At 42.6% G+C, this 20,903-nt stretch overlaps 1 protein-coding gene across 1 annotated transcript; it reads right to left on the reverse strand.

Annotated features, from left to right (window-relative positions):
- Nucleotides 1–186: 186 nt before the first annotated feature.
- Nucleotides 187–20,704, reverse strand: LOC143683822 (glutathione S-transferase theta-4). The gene is made up of 5 exons (XM_077160203.1): nt 20,431–20,704; nt 19,385–19,472; nt 14,383–14,533; nt 1,679–1,855; nt 187–523 (listed from the first exon to the last, which is right to left on the reverse strand). The coding sequence occupies exons 1-5, from the start codon at nt 20,573–20,575 to the stop codon at nt 326–328; spliced, it is 759 nt and encodes a 252-aa protein (XP_077016318.1). The 5' UTR covers nt 20,576–20,704; the 3' UTR covers nt 187–325.
- Between the last annotated feature and the right edge of the window lie 199 nt (nt 20,705–20,903).

Here is a 20,903-nt window from a genome sequence, read left to right on the forward strand (position 1 = left end):
GGGCAGGCACAGGGAATTGAACCTGACTCTCAGGCATGGCAGGCGAGAACTCTGCCTGCTGAGCCACTGTGATCCGCCCTAACCTTTAATTTTTAAATAGCTTTTGGAAGCTGGGAAGACCAGCTGGGTAGACCCAGAATCACCATCTCTGGCCCCCCATACAACAGACCCTACGCCTACACCAACTCCCTCTCTTGCTCAGAAGCCATGGTTGTGACAGTTCTTTATTGGTTAAAGAAAAGGGCTTGTTTTGATGCTTCCCCTACAGAGGGAGGAACAAAAGGGCTCAGCCCACTGGCCCCTGCAGGATAGGTGACCTCTGGAGTCACTTATACTTCTGTAGCACTTCACAGATCCTCTCCTTGACCAGTGGATCCAGCGTTGAACAGTCCCACTCTGCCAACTTCACTAGCCGGTCATGGGCCTCCCAGAAGAGGCCAGAGCCAATGGCCAGTTCCACCCGCATGCGCCACTCAGCCAGCTTGGGGCTATTGAGGAAGACGTTATGGTTGCCCCCCATGGGCTGCAGACAGACAAGGAGGAAGGGACAGTCAGCCTGGGGATCAACCTTCCCACAGCCTTGAGGGGCTTCCCCATCCATCTCCAAAGAGTTAGTCTCCTGAACCCAAGGTCTGGGCAAGGGCCCACAAACAGTATAATAAATATGGGCTGGGGTTAGAGGACCCATAATCCCACAGTGTTCTTCATCACTGTTCTTGCTCCCAGCTTCCTGAGCAAGACCAAGGTGGTTCTTGGCCCAGGTGTATCCTACTCTGCCCTGCTGAGACTGCCCATGGGTCCTCCTTTCTTCCAGGGAAAACTCCTTGCCCCAGGTGAGGGAGAAGAAGTTCAGGTCTTTTAACCTTCACATTGAACCTTCCTCTATGATCAGTCACAGGGGCTGGAACGGGAGATCCATCAGGCAGTTTGGTTGGTTCACTAAGAAACATGCACCCAAGAAGCTCATGAGGCCCAAGGTGGGGTGGTGGTGAAGTGTCAGAGCTGCACCGCTCAATGATAAGTTGGAATGATTTCTCCCAGTGCTGGTCTGCAATGCCAACTGACTAGGGAACAAAGCAGCCACCCTGCACACCAGCCAGATACTATGTTAACCTCTCACAACACTAGACAATCTAAACTGTCCATGCTTTACACCAGCTTGGCTAAAACTGGTTACCCTCCCCTGCCGGTAGAGGCCACATAATAAACTATGCTTGGATACACCCCCAAGTGTGCAGTGGGCCCCCCCACATACACACCAGACCCAAAACTAGGAGAGCTGCCCTGCTCAGTTGCCTCTCTGGAGCTCTGGGAAGACATTTGGAGCACCAAGCAGAAGAGGAGGTGTCTGAGATCTGATGGCCCCAAGGAGAAGGTGCCCTTGGAATCCTGGCATATTGACTCAGACATGTGGTCAATCTCCTCCCTTTCTTACACTCATCCTCCAGTTCCTCCTATACCAAGGAATCTTTGTCAAGCATGAACAATCATGACTCTCCCTGGTTCAAAATCTCAGAGCTTCCCATTATCCCAGATCAAGTCCAGGCACTCAGAGCTGGCTGCTACAAATCCACCTCTCTCCTTTTGTCATCCCATCCTTGGATTCTGGCCCTACCGGTCACAGAACAATCTCACCTATACTTGGGCTCTGTCCCCACCATCCTACCACACCCCATACCTGCATCATCTCCACCAGGGCCACCAAGTCAGCCAGGGAGATATGGTCCCCAGTGATGAACATCCTGTCTTCCAGAAACTTCATCTCAAAGAGCTGAAGGTTGTGCTTCACTTCTTCCAGCATCTGCTCCGTCTTCTCAGCTGATACCTCCTCACCCGTAATCATCGGAATCAGCAACTGGCCAGGGCCGGGGGAGAGAAGAGGAGGGTATGACATAATCCATCTGAGCTCCAGGCCTCAGTAGCCTTGGCTTCCAGATGGGTGTTGTACAGTATCAAGGACCTAATGTAGTTTCACCTTTTCTAGTGATTCTTGTTGGTTAAAGCTGCCTGGAGCCACATGCTCAGAAGGATTTTGAAGCCCCCAGCAAGGGAGAATCCTGAAATTGATTAATGTCTGTCACAGGCATGGGATAAGAATAAGTGATCTCAGCAAAATGGTGGAATAGGCAACTCCAAACTTGTCCCTCCACAGAAACATCAAAAAACAAGCAGAAAACCCAAAATCTGTGAAAGAAATAGAAACTGGAACCCTCCTTTTGGAATATTAAGCCTAAAAGCCTCATGGGACTATGAATTCACCCATAATTTTCATTTGCCATCAGGCCATAGATTTTAAAGAAAAATTGTTCTCTAACGAGGACTGTAGCAAAAGTATAAATACAATTTCAGAGTTGAAAGTTGATGGTGCAAATATGTATATAACAAACTGTATTTTTACAATGATCGCCACATGACTATTTATCACACCCTTTATGTACTCCATAACAGTCTTCCAGAGACATCACCTGCCCTCTCTTCTGTGGTCTCTTAATCTGATAATTGTATTCCTGCCATTAAAGGATACAGTTATTTTTTTAAAAAGCAAAAACTGTCAAAACCAACTTTTCCAGGACTCTGGAAAATAGTCAAGGGTAAACAGCAGCCAAGTGAACGTTGAATCCAACAGCAGCCTAAAAATGGTAGGAAAACTACATGGTGACTTTACTTGCCTTGGACCCCACCCCTTCTCTGGCTTAGATGGGCCTGAGTGATGGCATTGATGTTGCCAGTGTGGGTCCCTGGTGTCTGATTACAGAGGGAACAGAGCCCAATTATTGCATAAATTTACTATGTTTGAAAGTCTGTTCCAACCTATCTTTTTTTTTTTTTATTAATTAAAAAAAGAATTAACAAAACAATTAGAAATCATTTCAATCTACATGTACAATCAGTAATTCTTAATAACATCACATAGTTGCATATTCATCATTTCTTAGTACATTTGCATCGATTTAGAAAAAGAAATAAAAAGACAACAGAATAAGAATTAAAACAATAATAGAAAGAAAAAAAAAAACAAAAAAAACAAAAACAAAAAACCTATACCTCACATGCAGCTTCATTCACTGTTTTAACATAATTGCATTACAATTGGGTAGTATTGTGCTGTCCATTTCTGAGTTTTTATATCCAGTCCCGTTGTACAGTCTGTATCCCTTCATCTCCAATTATCCCTTCTCTTTTTTTTTTTTTTTAATTAACGGAAAAAAAGAAATTAACCCAACATTTAGAGATCATACCATTCTACACATGCAATCATTAATTCTTAACATCATCACATAGCTGCATGATCATCATTTCTTAGTACATTTGCATTGGTTTAGAAGAACTAGCAACATAACCGAAAAAGATATAGAATGTTAATATAGAGAAAAAAATAAAAGTAATAATAGTAAAATCAAAACAAAACAACACAAAACAAAACAAAAACCTATAGCTCAGATGCAGCTTCATTCAGTGTTTTAACATGATTACTTTACAATTAGGTATTATTGTGCTGTCCATTTTTGAGTTTTTGTATCTAGTCCTGTTGCACAGTCTGTATCCCTTCAGCTTCAATTACCCATTGTCTTACCCTGTTTCTAACTCCTGCTGAACTCTGTTACCAATGACATATTTCAAGTTTATTCTCGAATGTCCGTTCACATCAGTGGGACCATACAGTATTTGTCCTTTAGTTTTTGGCTGGATTCACTCAGCATAATATTCTCTAGGTCCATCCATGTTATTACATGGTTCATAAGTTTATCTTGTCTTAAAGCTGCATAATATTCCATCGTATGTATATACCACAGTTTGTTTAGCCACTCTTCTGTTGATGGAGATTTTGGCTGTTTCCATCTCTTTGCAATTGTAAATAATGCTGCTATAAACATTGGTGTGCAAATGTCCGTTTGTGTCTTTGCCCTTAAGTCCTTTGAGTAGATACCTAGCAATGGTATTGCTGGGTCGTATGGCAATTCTATATTCAGCTTTTTGAGGAACCGCCAGACTGCCTTCCACAGTGGTTGCACCCTTTGACATTCCCACCAACAGTGGATAAGTGTGCCTCTTTCTCCGCATCCTCTCCAGCACTTGTCATTTTCTGTTTTGTTGATAATGGCCATTCTGGTGGGTGTGAGATGATATCTCATTGTGGTTTTGATTTGCATTTCTCTAATGGCCAGGGACATTGAGCATCTCTTCATGTGCCTCTTGGCCATCCGTATTTCCTCTTCTGAGAGGTGTCTGTTCAAGTCTTTTTCCCATTTTGTAATTGGGTTGGTTGTCTTTTTGTTGTTGAGATGAACAATCTCTTTATAAATTCTGGATACTAGACCTTTATCTGATATATCATTTCCAAATATTGTCTCCCATTGTGAAGGCTGTCTTTCTACTTTCTTGATGAAGTTCTTTGATGCACAAAAGTGTTTAATTTTGAGGAGTTCCCATTTATTTATTTCCTTCTTCAGTGCTCTTGCTTTAGGTTTAAGGTCCATAAAACCGCCTCCAGTTGTAAGATCCATAAGATATCTCCCAACATTTTCCTCTAACTGTTTTATGGTCTTAGACTTAATGTTTAGATCTTTGATCCATTTTGAGTTAACTTTTGTATAGGGTGTGAGAGATGGGTCTTCTTTCATTCTTTTGCATATGGATATCCAGTTCTCTAGGCACCATTTATTGAAGAGACTGCTCTGTCCCAGGTGAGTTGGCTTGACTGCCTTATCAAAGATCAAATGTCCATAGATGAGAGGGTCTATATCTGAGCACTCTATTCGATTCCATTGGTCGATATATCTATCTTTATGCCAATACCATGCTGTTTTGACCACTGTGGCTTCATAATATGCCTTAAAGTCAGGCAGCGCAAGACCTCCAGCTTCGTTTTTTTCCCTCAAGATGTTTTTAGCAATTCGGGGCACCCTGCCCTTCCAGATAAATTTGCTTATTGGTTTTTCTATTTCTGAAAAATAAGTTGTTGGGATTTTGATTGGTATTGCATTGAATCTGTAAATCAATTTAGGTAGGATTGACATCTTAACTATATTTAGTCTTCCAATCCATGAACACGGTATGCCCTTCCATCTATTTAGGTCTTCTGTGATTTCTTTTAGCAGTTTTTTGTAGTTTTCTTTATATAGGTTTTTTGTCTCTTTAGTTAAATTTATTCCTAGGTATTTTATTCTTTTAGTTGCAATTGTGAATGGGATTCGTTTCTTGATTTCCCCCTCAGCTTGTTCCTTACTAGTGTATAGAAATGCTACAGATTTTTGAATGTTGATCTTGTAACCTGCTACTTTGCTGTACTCATTTATTAGCTCCAGTAGTTTTGTTGTGGATTTTTCCGGGTTTTCGACGTATAGTATCATATCGTCTGCAAACAGTGATAGTTTTACTTCTTCCTTTCCAATTTTGATGCCTTGTATTTCTTTTTCTTGTCTAATTGCTCTGGCTAGAACCTCCAACACAATGTTGAATAATAGTGGTGATAGTGGACATCCTTGTCTTGTTCCTGATCTTAGGGGGAAAGTTTTCAATTTTTCCCCATTGAGGATGATATTAGCTGTGGGTTTTTCATATATTCCCTCTATCATTTTAAGGAAGTTCCCTTGTATTCCTATCTTTTGAAGTGTTTTCAACAGGAAAGGATGTTGAATCTTGTCGAATGCCTTCTCTGCATCAATTGAGATGATCATGTGATTTTTCTGCTTTGATTTGTTGATATGGTGTATTACATTAATTGATTTTCTTATGTTGAACCATCCTTGCATACCTGGGATGAATCCTACTTGGTCATGATGTATAATTCTTTTAATGTGTTGTTGGATACGATTTGCTAGAATTTTATTGAGGATTTTTGCATCTGTATTCATTAGAGAGATTGGTCTGTAGTTTTCTTTTTTTGTAATATCTTTGCCTGGTTTTGGTATGAGGGTGATGTTGGCTTCATAGAATGAATTAGGTAGTTTTCCCTCCACTTCGATTTTTTTGAAGAGTTTGAAGAGAATTGGTACTAATTCTTTCTGGAACGTTTGGTAGAATTCACATGTGAAGCCATCTGGTCCTGGACTTTTCTTTTTAGGAAGCTTTTGAATGACTAATTCAATTTCTTTACTTGTGATTGGTTTGTTGAGGTCATCTATGTCTTCTTGAGTCAAAGTTGGTTGTTCATGTCTTTCCAGGAACCCGTCCATTTCCTCTAAATTGTTGTATTTATTAGCGTAAAGTTGTTCATAGTATCCTGTTATTACCTCCTTTATTTCTGTGAGGTCAGTAGTTATGTCTCCTCTTCCATTTCTGATCTTATTTATTTGCATCCTCTCTCTTCTTCTTTTTGTCAATCTTGCTAAGGGCCCATCAATCTTATTGATTTTCTCATAGAACCAACTTCTGGCCTTATTGATTTTCTCTATTGTTTTCATGTTTTCAATTTCATTTATTTGTGCTCTAATCTTTGTTATTTCTTTCCTTTTGCTTGCTTTGGGGTTAGCTTGCTGTTCTTTCTCCAGTTCTTCCAAATGGATAGTTAGTTCCTGAATTTTTGCCTTTTCTTCTTTTCTGATATAGGCATTTAGAGCAATAAATTTCCCTCTTAGCACTGCCTTTGCTGCGTCCCATAAGTTTTGATATGTTGTGTTTTCATTTTCATTCGCCTCGAGGTATTTGCTAATTTCTCTTGCAATTTCTTCTTTGACCCAGTCGTTGTTTAGGAGTGTGTTGTTGAGCCTCCACGTATTTGTGAATTTTCTGGCACTCTGCCTATTATTGATTTCCAACATCATTCCTTTATGGTCCGAGAAAGTGTTGTGTAAGATTTCAATCTTTTTAAATTTGTTAAGACTTGCTTTGTGACCCAGCATATGGTCTATCTTTGAGAATGATCCATGAGCACTTGAGAAAAAGGTGTATCCTGCTGTTGTGGGATGTAATGTCCTATAAATGTCTATTAAGTCTAGTTCATTTATAGTAATATTCAGATTCTCTATTTCTTTGTTGATCCTCTGTCTAGATGTTCTGTCCCTTGATGAGAGTGGTGAGTTGAAGTCTCCAACTATTATGGTATATGAGTCTATTTCCCTTTTCAGTGTTTGCAGTATATTCCTCACGTATTTTGGGGCATTCTGATTCGGTGCGTAAATATTTATGATTGTTATGTCTTCTTGTTTAATTGTTCCTTTTATTAGTATATAGTGTCCTTCTTTGTCTCTTTTAACTGTTTTACATTTGAAGTCTAATTTGTTGGATATTAGTATAGCCACTCCTGCTCTTTTCTGGTTGTTATTTGCATGAAATATCTTTTCCCAACCTTTCACTTTCAACCTATGTTTATCTTTGGGTCTAAGATGTGTTTCCTGTAGACAGCATATAGAAGGATCCTGTTTTTTAATCCATTCTGCCAATCTATGTCTTTTGATTGGGGAATTCAGTCCATTGACATTTAGTGTTATTACTGTTTGGATAATATTTTCCTCTACCATTTTGCCTTTTGTATTATATATATCATATCTGATTTGCCTTCTTTCTACACTCTTCTCCATATCTCTCTCTTCTGTCTTTTTGTATCTGACTCTAGTGCTCCCTTTAGTATTTCTTGCAGAGCTGGTCTCTTGGTCACAAATTCTTTCAGTGACTTTGTGTCTGAGAATGTTTTAATTTCTCCCTCATTTTTGAAGGATAATTTTGCTGGATATAGGAGTCTTGGTTGGCAGTTTTTCTCTTTTAGTATTTTAAATATATCATCCCACTGTCTTCTAGCTTCCATGGTTTCTGCTGAGAAATCTACACAAAGTCTTATTGGGTTTCCCTTGTATGTAATGGATTGTTTTTCTCTTGCTGCTTTCAAGATCTTCTCTTTCTCTTTGACCTCTGACATTCTAACTAGTAAGTGTCTTGGAGAACGCCTATTTGGGTCTAATCTCTTTGGGGTGCGCTGCACTTCTTGGATCTGTAATTTTAGGTCTTTCATAAGAGTTGGGAAATTTTCAGTGAAAATTTCTTCCATTAGTTTTTCTCCTCCTTTTCCCTTCTCTTCTCCTTCTGGGACACCCACAACACGTATATTTGTGCGGTTCATATTGTCCTTGAGTTCCCTGATACCCTGTTCAAATTTTTCCATTCTTTTCCCGATAGTTTGTTTCTTTTTGGAATTCAGATGTTCCATCCTCCAAATCACTAATTCTATCTTCTGTCTCTTTAAATCTATCATTGTAGCTATCCATTATTTTTTCTATGTTTGCTACTTTATCCTTCACTTCCATAAGTTCTGCGATTTGTTTTTTCAGTTTTTCTATTTCTTCTTTATGTTCAGCCCATGTCCTCTTCATGTCCTCCCTCAATTTATCGATTTCATTTTTGAAGAGGTTTTCCATTTCTGTTCGTATATTCAGGATTAGTTGTCTCAGCTCTTGTGTCTCATTTGAGCTATTGGTTTGTTCCTTTGACTGGGCCATATTCTCAATCTTTTGAGCGTGGACAGTTATCTTCTGCTGCTGGCGTCTGGGCATTTATTCAGATTTCTCTTGGTGTTGGACCCAGCAAGGTTGTAATATTTTTCTGTGAAATCTCTGGGTTCTGTTTTTCTTATCCTGCCCAGTAGGTGGCGCTCGTGGCACACGTTTGTCTGCGGGTCCCACCAGTAAAAGGTGCTGTGGGACCTTAAACTTTGGAAAACTCTCGCCGTCCTGGGGGTTCGCTAGCCGAAGCAGCTTGAGCCGGCCCTCGGTCCGAACGCAGGGAGGGTTGCTGGTCGCTGCAGCCAGGGAAAGAGCCCGTCCGAATTTCCTAGTCGGCCCTGGGCAACAAGCGTGGCGGGAGGGCGCCAGCGGCAGCGGCCCGCCCGAGAGAGTGCACGTTCCCCGGGAGTCACGGGTTTGGAAGGGGCCTCCCCCACCCGTCACCGTTCTCCGCGGCCTGGGGGTTTCCGATCCAATTCTCTCAGTTGGTCCGGGGGCTGCGCGTGGTGTGGGCGCCAGCCGTCTTTGTTTCAGGGGACCGCCTCTCCAATTCTCCCAGCCGGCCCGGGAAGGGGGAAGGGAGTAACTCCGGCCGCTTGCCACCCTGCCCGGTAAGGCCCGCGCGCCTCGGCGATCTCACCCGAGCTGCTTCTCTCAGCCAGCCAGCCGTTCCAGGATGGGGTACGCTGTCTTTTTTATCTCTGTTGTGGCTTTGGGCGCTTTCTGTATCGTTTCTACTCCCCTAGTAGGTGTCCTGGAGAAGAAACTAAGATCCGCGCGTCTTACTAAGCCGCCATCTTCGCAAGGATTCCTGTTCCAACCTATCTTGAGGCTCCCTGAAAGACTGCCCCAAGGCACTCATCTTTTTTCCAACCTGGAACTTACTCAGGGAAGAAAAGCAGCACAGAGAAGTGGCATGAACTGGTAGCAAACTGCAACCTCCTGGAACAGAAGATCACGACTGAGACATACAACACAGAGCCTGGGGTCCCAGAGGAGGAGAAGCTGGGGAGAAAGTTCCTTTGGGGGGAGCATTCATACCTACTGGGAAAATGAAAGTTTCATGTCTAGGGTGAGGCATATGCTCAGGAGGACCAGAGAAGACCCTAAGTGTTCAACTTGGTCTGATCTATAGGCTCAGTATAAACTGTCCAAAGCACAGAAAGAGAATCTCAACACATAGAAAATGTATACTATAGCCTTCAACAATTAAAAAAGAGAAAAAAGAAAACCATCAAACTCTGGGGAAGGGGAAGAATCTGATTTTCAGAGATATTTCAAAATATTCAAATATCCAAGCTTAAAAAAAATCACAAGGTACATGCAAAGACAGGAAGAGAAAGCCTATGCAAAGGAAGAAAATAAAGCAACAGACACTATATCTGAGGATTCCCACACATCGGAATTACTATTTAAAAACAATCAACTATACTAAATAAGTTCAATGAGCTAAAGGAAAACAAGGGCAAAAAACTAAAGGAAATCTGGGAAAGGAAGCATAACCAAAAGGATGAATTTAATAAAGACATAGAAATTTTTAAAAAGAAACAAACAGAAATACAAAGCTGAAAGGGATAACTGAAACAAAAAATTCACTAGAGGGATTCAAAAGCCGTTTGAACAGGCACAGGAAAGAACTGGTAAACTTGAAGATAGGACAATTGAAATAATTCAGTCAAAGGAATAAAAAAAAGAGAATGAACAAACGTGCACAGAACCCAAGAGATTGTAGGGTGCCATGCACATACCAACATTCAAATTATGGGAGTCATGGAAGGAGAAGAGAAAAAGAGCAGGCAGAAAGAACATGTGAAGAAATAATGGCCCAAAACTTCCCAATTTTGATGAAACAAATGAATACGCACATTGAAGAAGCTCAATGAACTCCAAGTAGGATAAGTTCAAGTATATCTACGATGAGACACATTAGAGTCAAACTGTCAAAACCCAAAGACAAGAAGAAAATCTTGAAAGCAGCAAGAGAGAAGCAACTCATCATATAAAGATGGGATCCTCAATTATATTAACAGTTGGTTCCTCGCCAGGAACCATGGAAGCCACAAGGTAGTGGGATGTCACATTTAAAGTGTCGAAAGGAAAATTAAAACACTTGCCAACCAAGGATTCTTTCTGCATCTGACGAAAACTACCATTGGAATATGAAGGGAAATTAAGACTTTCCCAGATAAACAAAAGCTAAAGGAGTTTGTTACCAGACCTGCCCTAAAATGCTAACAGTATTCCTTCAGGCAGAAATGAAGACATCAGATAGTAAGTTGAAACTATATGAAGAAATAAAGAACACTGATAAAGGTTACTACCAATCAAGGTTATATTTACCTACTGTCATGGTTAGGGACAGGTGTCAACTTGGCCAAGTTGTGGTACCTGTTCATCTGATTGGGCAAGCGCTGGCCTGTCTGTTGCAATGAGGACATTTCATAGGATTAGGTCATGATCACGTCAGCTACATCCACAGCTGATTCCATTTGTAATCAGCCAAAGGGGAGTGTCTTCTGCAATTAGTGATGCTAAATGCAATCATGGGAAGCCTTTTAAGGAGGACTCAGAGGAGACAGATTCCATTCCTGGTTTGGCTGGTGAGCCTCTCCTGTGGAGTTCATCCAGGCCATCCATCGGAGTCATCGGCTTCGCAGCCTGCCCTGTGGATTTTGGACTCTGCATTCCTACGGTCACGTGAGACACTTTCATAAATTTTATATTTGCAAGTGTTCCCTGTTGATGCTGTTTCTCTAGAGAACCCTAACTAATACACCTACAAAGAGGTAAGTATAAAATCCAGAACAACTGTACTTGGGGCTTGTGACTCCTCTTGATTTCCTATATGATTTGAAATGCAAATGTATAAAATAATAGCTATCTTTCTATGTTAATGGGCACACAAGATATAAAGTTGTAATCTATAACAATAATAATATAAAGGGGGAGGATGGAGATGTAGGAGCAGAGGATTTGTATACTATTGAAGCTAAGTTGGTATCATTCAACCAGATTATTGTGAGTTTATGATGTTAATTGTAAGTTCCAAGGTAAACACTAAGAAAATAACTAAAAATGTACAGAAGAGGAAAGAAAGGATTAAAAATACTACACTACAAAAAATCAACTAAATACAAAAAAAGGCAGCAATGACTGATGAAAAAAACATACGAGAAATACAGAAACAGAGCTAAATGGCAGATGTAAGTCTTTATTAGTTATTATTTAAATGTAAATGGATTAAATGCTACAATTAAAAGACAGATCTATAAAATGGACTAAAAGAAAACATGATCCATCTGTATGATATCTACAAAAGACTCTCTTTAGATACAAAGACATAAAAGGATTGGAAAAGATTCCATGCAAACACAACAAAAAGAGAGCGGGGCTGGCTATATTACTATCAGACAAAACAAATTTTAAGCTTCCAAGAGACAATGGAGGACAATATATATTGATAAAAGCATCAACCCATTTAAAAATATAGCAACTACAAACATATACACACCTAACAACAGAGCCCAAAATATATGAGGGAAAAATTGGCAGAAATGAAAGGAAGAAATAGACAGTTCTACAATGAGAGTTAGAAACTTCAATATACCACTTTCAATAATGGGTAGAAGGTCAGTAAGGAAATAGAAGACTTGAACGACACTATAAACCAATTAGACCTAACAGATATATTGAATACTCTTAAAAATTGGCAGAAATGTATCAGACTGATGCAAATAGACATGTGACACAATAAAATTTTGTTATTTTTAAAAACAGCAAATAGAAAACAAGAGACACATTCTTTTCCAGGTGCAAATGGAATACTCTCCAAACCAGACCATATGTTAAGATACATAAGTCTCAACAAGTTTAAAATTACTGAAATCATAGAAAGTATATTTTCCAACCACATTTGAGCAAAACTAGAAATAAACAAAACAGAGTATCTCATAAATAAGTGCAATTTAAACCATACATGACTAACTAATAGATAAAAGAAGAAATTGCAAGGGAAATTAGAAAATATATAGAAATGAATGAAAACTAAGACACACATGCAAAAACTTATGGAATGCAATGAAAGTAAAGCTCAGAGGGAAATTTATAGCTATAAAAACCTACAATAAAAAAGAATAAAGGGCAGGCCATGGTGGCTCAGCACGTAAGAATGCTTGCCTGCCGTGCCCGAGGACCTGGGTTCAATTCCCGGTGCCTGCCCATGTAAAAAAAAAAGAATCCATTGCCCACCAGGAAACCATCTATCATGATAAGCAAAAAAGAAAAAGAAAAAGAAAAAAAGAAAGTTCTTAAATCAATAATCTAACTGTACTTCTTCAGGAAAGAGTGAAAGAAGAGCAAATAGAAAAACAATAGAGAGTATCAATGAAACCAAAAGTTGGTTCTTTGAAACAATGAGCAAAATTGACAAAACTTTAGCTAGATTGACTAACAAAAAAAAGAGTGAAAACAAGTAATTAAAATCAGAAATGAAAGAGAGGATATAACTGTTCATTTTCATGAAATAAAAAGGATTTTAAGAGAATACTATGAACAACTATATGCCGACAAATTGGATAACCTAGCTGAAGTGAACAAATTCCTAGAAACAAACTATCAAAACTGACCCAAGAAGATATAGAAAATCTGAATATGCTTACAGCAATAAAGAGATTGAATCATAATCAAAAGCATCCCAACAACAAAAAGCCCAGGACCAGATGGCTTTACTGGTGAATTCTACCAATATCGGAAGAAGAATTAACACCAATATTTCTCAAACTCTTCCAAAAACTTGAAAATGAAGGAACATTTCCTAATTCATTCAATGAAGACACCAAAGCCTGGCAAAGACACTACTACAAAAGAAAACCACAGACCAATGTCCCTTATCTATAGATGCAAAAAGCCCCCCAAAAATATAAGCAAGCCAAATTCAGGAGCATTTTGAAAGGATTATACATCATGAACAAATGGGACTTATTCCTGGGATAAGCTTCAAAATATGAAAACCAATCAACATATATATTGAGTATATATAACACATGAGTAGAATGAAAGGGAAAAAAACAAATGACTATCTCAACTGATGCAGAAAACCATTTGACAAAATACAGTGGCCTTTATGAGCAAATATTTAATACACTAGGAAGAGAAGGAATTTCTTCAACATGATAAAGGGCATTTATGATTAAATCCACAATTAATATCAAACACCATGATGAGAGTGTGAATGTGTTCCCCTAGGATCAGAAACAAGACAAAGAAGCCTGTACTTATCCTTTCTATTAAATATTATACTGGAAGTACTCACCAGAGCAATTAGACAAGAAAAAGAAATAAAAGGCATCAACATTGGAAAGGATGAAATAAAACCACCTGTATTCACTGATGACATGATCTTATATCTAGAAAAACCCAAGAGAATCCAGACCAAAATAATTGTTAGCATTAAATAAACAGGCACAGAAAATTGGAATTTTTCAAAAGGAACTTTAAAGAAAGGAGGGAAGAGAAATTCTGATATATAAAACAGTTCAAAATAGAAACAACAACAAAGGAAAAAAGGACTAGAGACATGTACTTGTTATTTGTCATCTTCATGTTCAATCATTTCTATGAGCCCTTCGACTCTGATATTCTGTAGTTTGGAATGAGATTTCCCAAATTCCTGTCCCGGCCTGGATAGTATCAGCCCTTCCTGAGTTCCCTTCCCCTCATGTTAACAAGGCAATTTCAAACCCACTGGTTCATTCCATGCTCCTGACAGCTCAGCACGGCAGGCAGGAGAGGGAGCTCAGGTAGTGAGATTCTAGAAGGGTGGGAAGAATTGCTGTCCACAGGGCCAGAACTGGAACCCACACTTCCCAACTCCCTTGTCCCAGAGTCCCTGCCTCATCCCGGCAGCTCTCCCAGTCCCAGGCCAGGTTGAAGCCATAGCCCCACTCACCTTAATCCAGAGCATCTTGCTCATGGGCAGCTGAATGGCCGTGTGCTGCCAGGCCATGAACTCATCCACGCGGGCACGCGTGTGCAGGTCTGGTGGGTACCAGTGCGAGGGGGCGCTGTACTTGCGGCACAGGTAGGAGAGGATGGCCACGCTGTGGGAAACAGCAGGTCAAGTGCCCTGCTCTTGAACCTTCCCTAATGCTGCTACACTGGCCAGCCCCAGCTGCCCACAGGAATACTAGGGGACCAATATTCTTCTGGAGGAAGGATGAGCCCAAAGGGTGCCAGGAAAGGTCTCCCCAAAGCAGTAAGCCCACTGGTCAGCCAGGGTGGAGAAGACAGCTCGAGATGGTGATTCATTAGTGATGTGAAGGGTGAGTAGAAGTTGATGGGTTGAATAGAGAAAGCAGTCCAGACAGGAGGAGCAGCATGTGCCTAAAGACCAGGCCAAGATGCAGTGCAGGAAATTTTCAAAACGGTGACAAGTGCAGTGTGACTGGAAGAAAACTGGTGATGGTAGAGAGATTGGTGGGGAAACAGTCAGAGAGGAGACCCTTGGAGGCTGCAAAGAGGACTGTGGACATCCTCAGAGCTATGGATGATGTAAGCAAGACATGATGGGCCATCTGGAATTTTAGAAAGACCCTCCCCCCATCCACCCTGAGGCTGGGTGCGGTGGACAGAAGGAGCTAAATCAACACCACAGAGGCCAAGGTGGTGGTGCCTTCTGGGATATCCAAGCTGGTGCCTGGGGAGGGCAGAACCTGAAGGGACGGAAGGGATGTTCTGGGCCTTGCTGGGGTGGGATGGGGGTGTGGGAGGAAGGAGTTCCTAGGGAGAAATGAAGAACTCAGGGGGGACATAAATATTTGAGGTGGATAGTTGAGAGGTGACGAGTCTGGGACCCCCAAGAAAATCCTAGGTGGGAGTCTGATAGCAAAGTCAGTATTGGGTGGGATACTCGGAGCTGGCAGGCAAAAACGGGTCAGAGATGGGTGGAGAGAGAGGAAGTGGAGAAGGAGCAGCAGCGGAAGGCAAGAGGGAGCTCCTCAGGGGCCCGGAGAAGGCAGCTGTCAAAGAAAGGGGAAGTACCAGGGAGAGATCAGGGAAGGAAAAGAAAACGTCCACCCACATGGGGCCTATTAACCGTGATGATTCTGCTCTCTACTTGTATTTGCTGAGGAGGCTCAGATGAACAAGGAACTGGCCGAGGACACACAGCCCACCTATGGCAGAGCTGGGGTTTGACCTCTAGGCTGAGCCTGCCACCGGAAGAGATTCTCCATCTCTTGCTGGTGACCTTGAACAAGGACCGGGAAGGGAGTGGGTGGGGTGGAACCCTTGGGCTGGGGGTGGGTGGGAGGCAGCAGAGCAAAATTGCAAAGGAGATGAGAGGGGCCCGTGGCCCGAAGAGGGGCTGCAGAGCTGCTTGTTGATGATCTTCTCTAGCACCAGCGGAAGCTCTCACCCCCACCCAGGTGGCCCTGGGGACACAGTCCACGACCCGACCTGCCATTGGCTTCCACCCTGCAGCTGCCTCCCGCCTTGTACTTGGCTGGGCTGCCTGAGCCCACCAGCAGGCTTGTCCTGCACTTTGACATCAGGCCTCCCAGGCTTATTCTTTGACATCCGCCCTCCTGGTTCCCAGTGGCAGGACCCAGGGGGTACCACAGCCAGATGGGGCCCAGTCACCCCGCCTGTGTGCACAGAGAGGACCAGGAATGCCCCGCTTGGACGACTGCCGTCTTGTGGGCCCGCTGCAAGGTCCCTGCAATGACGCTGGAATGAGCACTCTTCCCAAGTCTCCCCTCGGTGGCCTGCGATGCCATTTTTATCACGTGATTCTGGCGGGGGCGGGGCTATCAATCATGGGGTCCCACTGCTGGCCTGTGATTGGTCCACAATGAGAAGGTGACTCAGACTGGGCCCATCCGGGTCCTTCCCTGGGAATTTCTTTTGATGGAGTTGGCCCTGGTTACATGGAGAGCCCTGAGAGGAGGCAAGCAGCCTTGCAGAGAGGGTGAGCAGTGAGAGGCTGCACAGAGCAGGAAGTGAGGGAGAGAGAGAGAGAGCAGGGAGCTTCGCCCGAGGCATTAAGAGCTTCAGCACTGACCAAAAGGGGAAGAGAGAAATGAGACAAAATAGTGTCAGTGGCTGAGAGATTTCAAACAGAGTCAAGAGGTTATCCTGGAGTTTATTTTTATGCCTTGTATAGATATCCCTTTTTAATTTATGGTGCAGTGGAGTGGCTGGAGGGAAGTACCTGAAACTGTAGATGGTGGCCCAGTAGCCTTGATTCTTGAAGATGATTGTATAGTGATAAAGCTTTTACAATGTGACTGTGTGAGTGTGAAAACCTGGTGTCTGATGCTTCTTTTATCCAGGGTATGGACAGGTGAGTAATATATAGATAGATAGATAAAGTGTAAAACTTGGTTAGGTTGAAATACTGGGTCAATGAGCGAGAGGTGTGGGATGGATAAGTTTCTTTTTCTTTTTAATTACTTTTTCTGGAGTGATGCAAATGTGCTAAAAATGATCATGGTGATGAATACACAACTATGTGATGATATTGTGAGCCACTGATTGCATACTATGTATGGACTATATGTGTGTGAAGATTTCTCAATAAAAAAAATTTTTTTTTTAAAAAGAGTGTCAGCACTGCCACAGCTTCTACCAGTTCCCCTGGTTTGTCACACCAGCCAATAAACCCCCCTATGGGCGTAATTTATTGAGCTGGGCTCCTGTCATTTGCAGCCATTGTCCTGACCTTCTCCAATACTCTAATAGTCACCCTGTCACAGGGGCCTGGGACTGATGGGGAGAGGGCCAGGTCATTGGAGAAAACCTGGAGGAATGAGGAAAAAATTCACCAGGCATGGAAAGTATGTGATTCTAAGCTCCAGTACCAGAACTGGGAAGGGAAGGGACCCCAGGGAGAGAAGGTGACATAAATGGGAGGCCAAGGACAGAGGTGAGGAGCCCTGACACTTTGAAGTTGAGGTCCTATACCACCACAGACATCTTGAGAGACATACTTTGAAAATTAGGAACCACCTCTGAAACCCTCTTGCAAATTAATCAATCCTGAATCCCATCAAGCTTCTAGATCCAACTAGCCATTCACAGGAAAAGAGGGGATCAGAGAAGCATACCCACTGTCCTCTGAGGATGCAATCTGCCAAACCCAGATTTTGTGAAATTCCCCAGGACAACTGTGCTGGTTTGAAAGGACGTATGTCCCCTAGAAAAGCCATGTTTTAATCCTAATCCCATCTTGTAAAGGCACTGTTTCTTCTAATCCTTATTGGTATTGCATGTTTGAAACTTAATCAGATTATCTTCCTGGACCTGCGATTTAATCAAGAGTGGTTGTTAAGATGGATTAGGTGAAGGCATGTCTCTACCCATTTGGGTGGGTCTTGATTAGTTTACTATAGTCCTATGAGAGGAAACATTTTGGAGAATGCAGGAGATTCAGAGAGAGCAGAAGACATAGCAACAAGAAGCAGAGTCCATCAGGCAGTGACCTTTGGAGATGAAGAAGGAAAATGCCTCCCAGGGAGCTTCGTGAAGGGAAGCCAGGAGAGAAAGCTAGCAGATGATGCTGTGTTCGCCACATGCCTTTTCAGATGAGAGAGAGAAACCCTGACCCTGTTCTCCATGTGCCTTTTCACTTGAGAGAGAGATCCTGAACTTCATCGGCCTTGTTGAACCAAAGTATCCTTCCCTGGGTGCCTTTGATTGGACGTTTCTATAGACTTGTTTTATTTTGGGACATTTTCTTGGCTTTAGAACTGTAAACTAGCAGCTCATCAAATTCCCCTTTTAAAAGCCATTCCATTATATAGTTCATATTCAAAAGTCTCTAATTATCTTCTAAAAATTCTCTTTGCAGTTTACTTGTTGGAAGCAGTTCCAAATAAGATCCAAGTACCAGCTAGCTAACATATCTCTTAAATATTTTTTAATCTAATGCCCCCTCTGTTCCCCCCACTGTTTTCTTTGCCTGTTTGTTGTTGCTGAAGAAACCCAGTCCGTTGTTGTTCTAGTTTGCTAGGTGCCAGAATGTAATATACCAGAAACAGAATGGCTTTTTAAAAGAGGAATTTAATACATTGCTAGTTTACAGTTCTAAGGCAGAGAAAATGTCCCAATTAAAGCAAGTCTATAGAAATGTTCAATCAAAGGCATCCATGTAAAGATACCTTGGTCAAGAAGGCCAATGAAGTTCAAGGTCTCTCTCTCAAGTGAGAAGGCACATGGTGAACAGGGTCAGGGTTTTTCTCTCTCATCTGGAAAGGCATGTGGTGAACATGGTGTCATCTGCTGGCTTTCTCTCATGGCTTCCTTTCACGAAGCTCCCTGGGAGGTGTTTTCCTTCTTCATCTCCAAAGTGCTGGCTGATGGACTCTCTGCTTCTCATGGCTATGTCATTCTTCTCTGCTCTCTCTGAATCTCTCATTCTCCAAAATGTTCCCTCTTTTATAAGACTCCAGTAAACAACTCCACCTTCAGTGGGTGGAGGCACAACTCCAGGGAAATCATCTAATAAAAAATTACCACTCACAATTGGGTAGGTCACATCTCCATGGGAACAATCAAAATGCTCCCACCCAGCAATATTGAATGAGGATTAAAGGACATGGCTTTTCTGGGGTCCACCACAGATTCAAACTGGCACAGGTATTGAGAGAATTTTTTTTTTTTTAGTCTTTACATTTATGGACAAAATGATGGAGTGCTGGGAGGTGGGAGAACTGAGCAGGATACAAGTGATGCAAAATGGGTTCCAAGTCAGTAACAGTTGGAACTGGGTGATGGGATGGATATGTGGTGGTCTGTGATACAATTCATTCATCAGTATTTATTCTACCATAGTGTATGTGAAACTTTTCCATAGTGAATATCAAATAAATGCTAGAAGGTTGGCTCTACCTGAGTCTCTTAGGAGGAGAAGGGACAAATGGCAGGGAAAAAGTCCTGGGAAAAACTGTTACCTTTCAGATAAGATAAATTTTCCATCTTTGAGGCTAGGCAGCTTCCTCAGGGGGTTTATCTGGATGTATTCCTTGCTGTGGTGGTGACCTGGGAGAGACAGGGAAGGTCTGAGGCTGCTAGGACTGCAGAGAAGAGAGAACCAGGTCTTCAAAAAGCCTAAACACCATTTTCTCACAAAGGGGAAACTGAGGCTTAGGTCAGAGTGCAAATCAGTGGCAGAGCACTAGCCCTCTGCCTGTGCCCCAGTACTAGGACAAAACTTTAGCTCTCAGGGGCTTTAGGCCTGCAGCCACAGCTTATGAACCAACTGCAGCTCTAGGGCAAGAATCCCACCTCCATTCCCATCAATCCTCACTCCATCTCCCCCTCTAGGAGAACCAGGCAGCTGCAGCTGGTACTAAAGGAAGCATGAGCTCCAGACCCAGCACATCACTGAGAACTCCAGAAGGGAATCTCCCAGACATATTGATGGTGATCTGTACAGAGAACCCAATTTGGAAGCAGAAGTTTTAAATCCTCCTTGGCCAGCTGGCCCCAATTAGAAGCACTAAATATGAGTAGCACTCACACCCCATTTATTTCCACAGTACCTGCATTCCTTCCTCTATGTTTTAGAAGTGTCTGCCTCTTTAAGGTGAGCTTTTAAAGCCTCATTTGTGCCTGGGGCAGTGTTGAAAATGGGTGTCCTGAAACTTACACAGTGTCTGTGTAACTCTGAGCAGGCTGAACACTGGAGAGGATGGGAAGCAGCGTGTGGACCATCATATGTGGGACGACCACACATTTCTGTGACCTCTGCCAAGCTAGTTGACAAGTACTACAGATAACAGGATGCCAATCATCGTAGAAGGTGGAGGCACTGGAACTCAACAGTTCTTCCTTCTACTCTACTCTCTAAACAGGGGCAGAATTACCAAGATCTTTTCTGGGTGAGGGTAGGAGCAAGGGTCTCCTGGGACTCTGCCCCCACCTCTCAGAAATGCCCCTACCAGCGTGGCCTGCCTCTGCCCAGGACCAGGCCTGCCAAGCTGTGATCTGGTCTGACCTTTCAGCAGATCCACGAACTGGAAGTCGAAGGGAATGCCATTTTTCCTGGCAAAGATGTAGACGGCACGGCAGGGGGCTGACAACAGGTCTAGGTAGAGCTCCAGGCCCAAGCTGATCCGCGAGCTGCACTCAGCTGATGCCATGGCCAGCTAGGAACCTGAGTCTATATCCAGCTTGATGCCCTGGCCATCTCCCCACCAGCCTGTGACCTGCTCTCTCTAGGTCTCTAGGTCACCTGGATCCAGGATTCCCACATTCCGGAACTTTTTGTTTCACTTGGTGTTGTCATGAGGCCAAGAAGCCTGGAGTTCTCTCCAAGCAAGGATTCTGAAGGGCCCTAGGGGCAAGCTCAGAGGGGCCCCCAGCAGGGGAGAGCTGAAAGCTAGGGCCTGGGTGAGGGTGGAAGGCTGCAACCATGCCCTCCTCCACCCCATGGCATGTGTGTATTTGTGTGCCTGTGCCTGTGATAAC

Source organism: Tamandua tetradactyla, chromosome 5 (assembly GCF_023851605.1).
Source record: "Tamandua tetradactyla isolate mTamTet1 chromosome 5, mTamTet1.pri, whole genome shotgun sequence".
Lineage (NCBI taxonomy): Eukaryota > Metazoa > Chordata > Mammalia > Pilosa > Myrmecophagidae > Tamandua > Tamandua tetradactyla.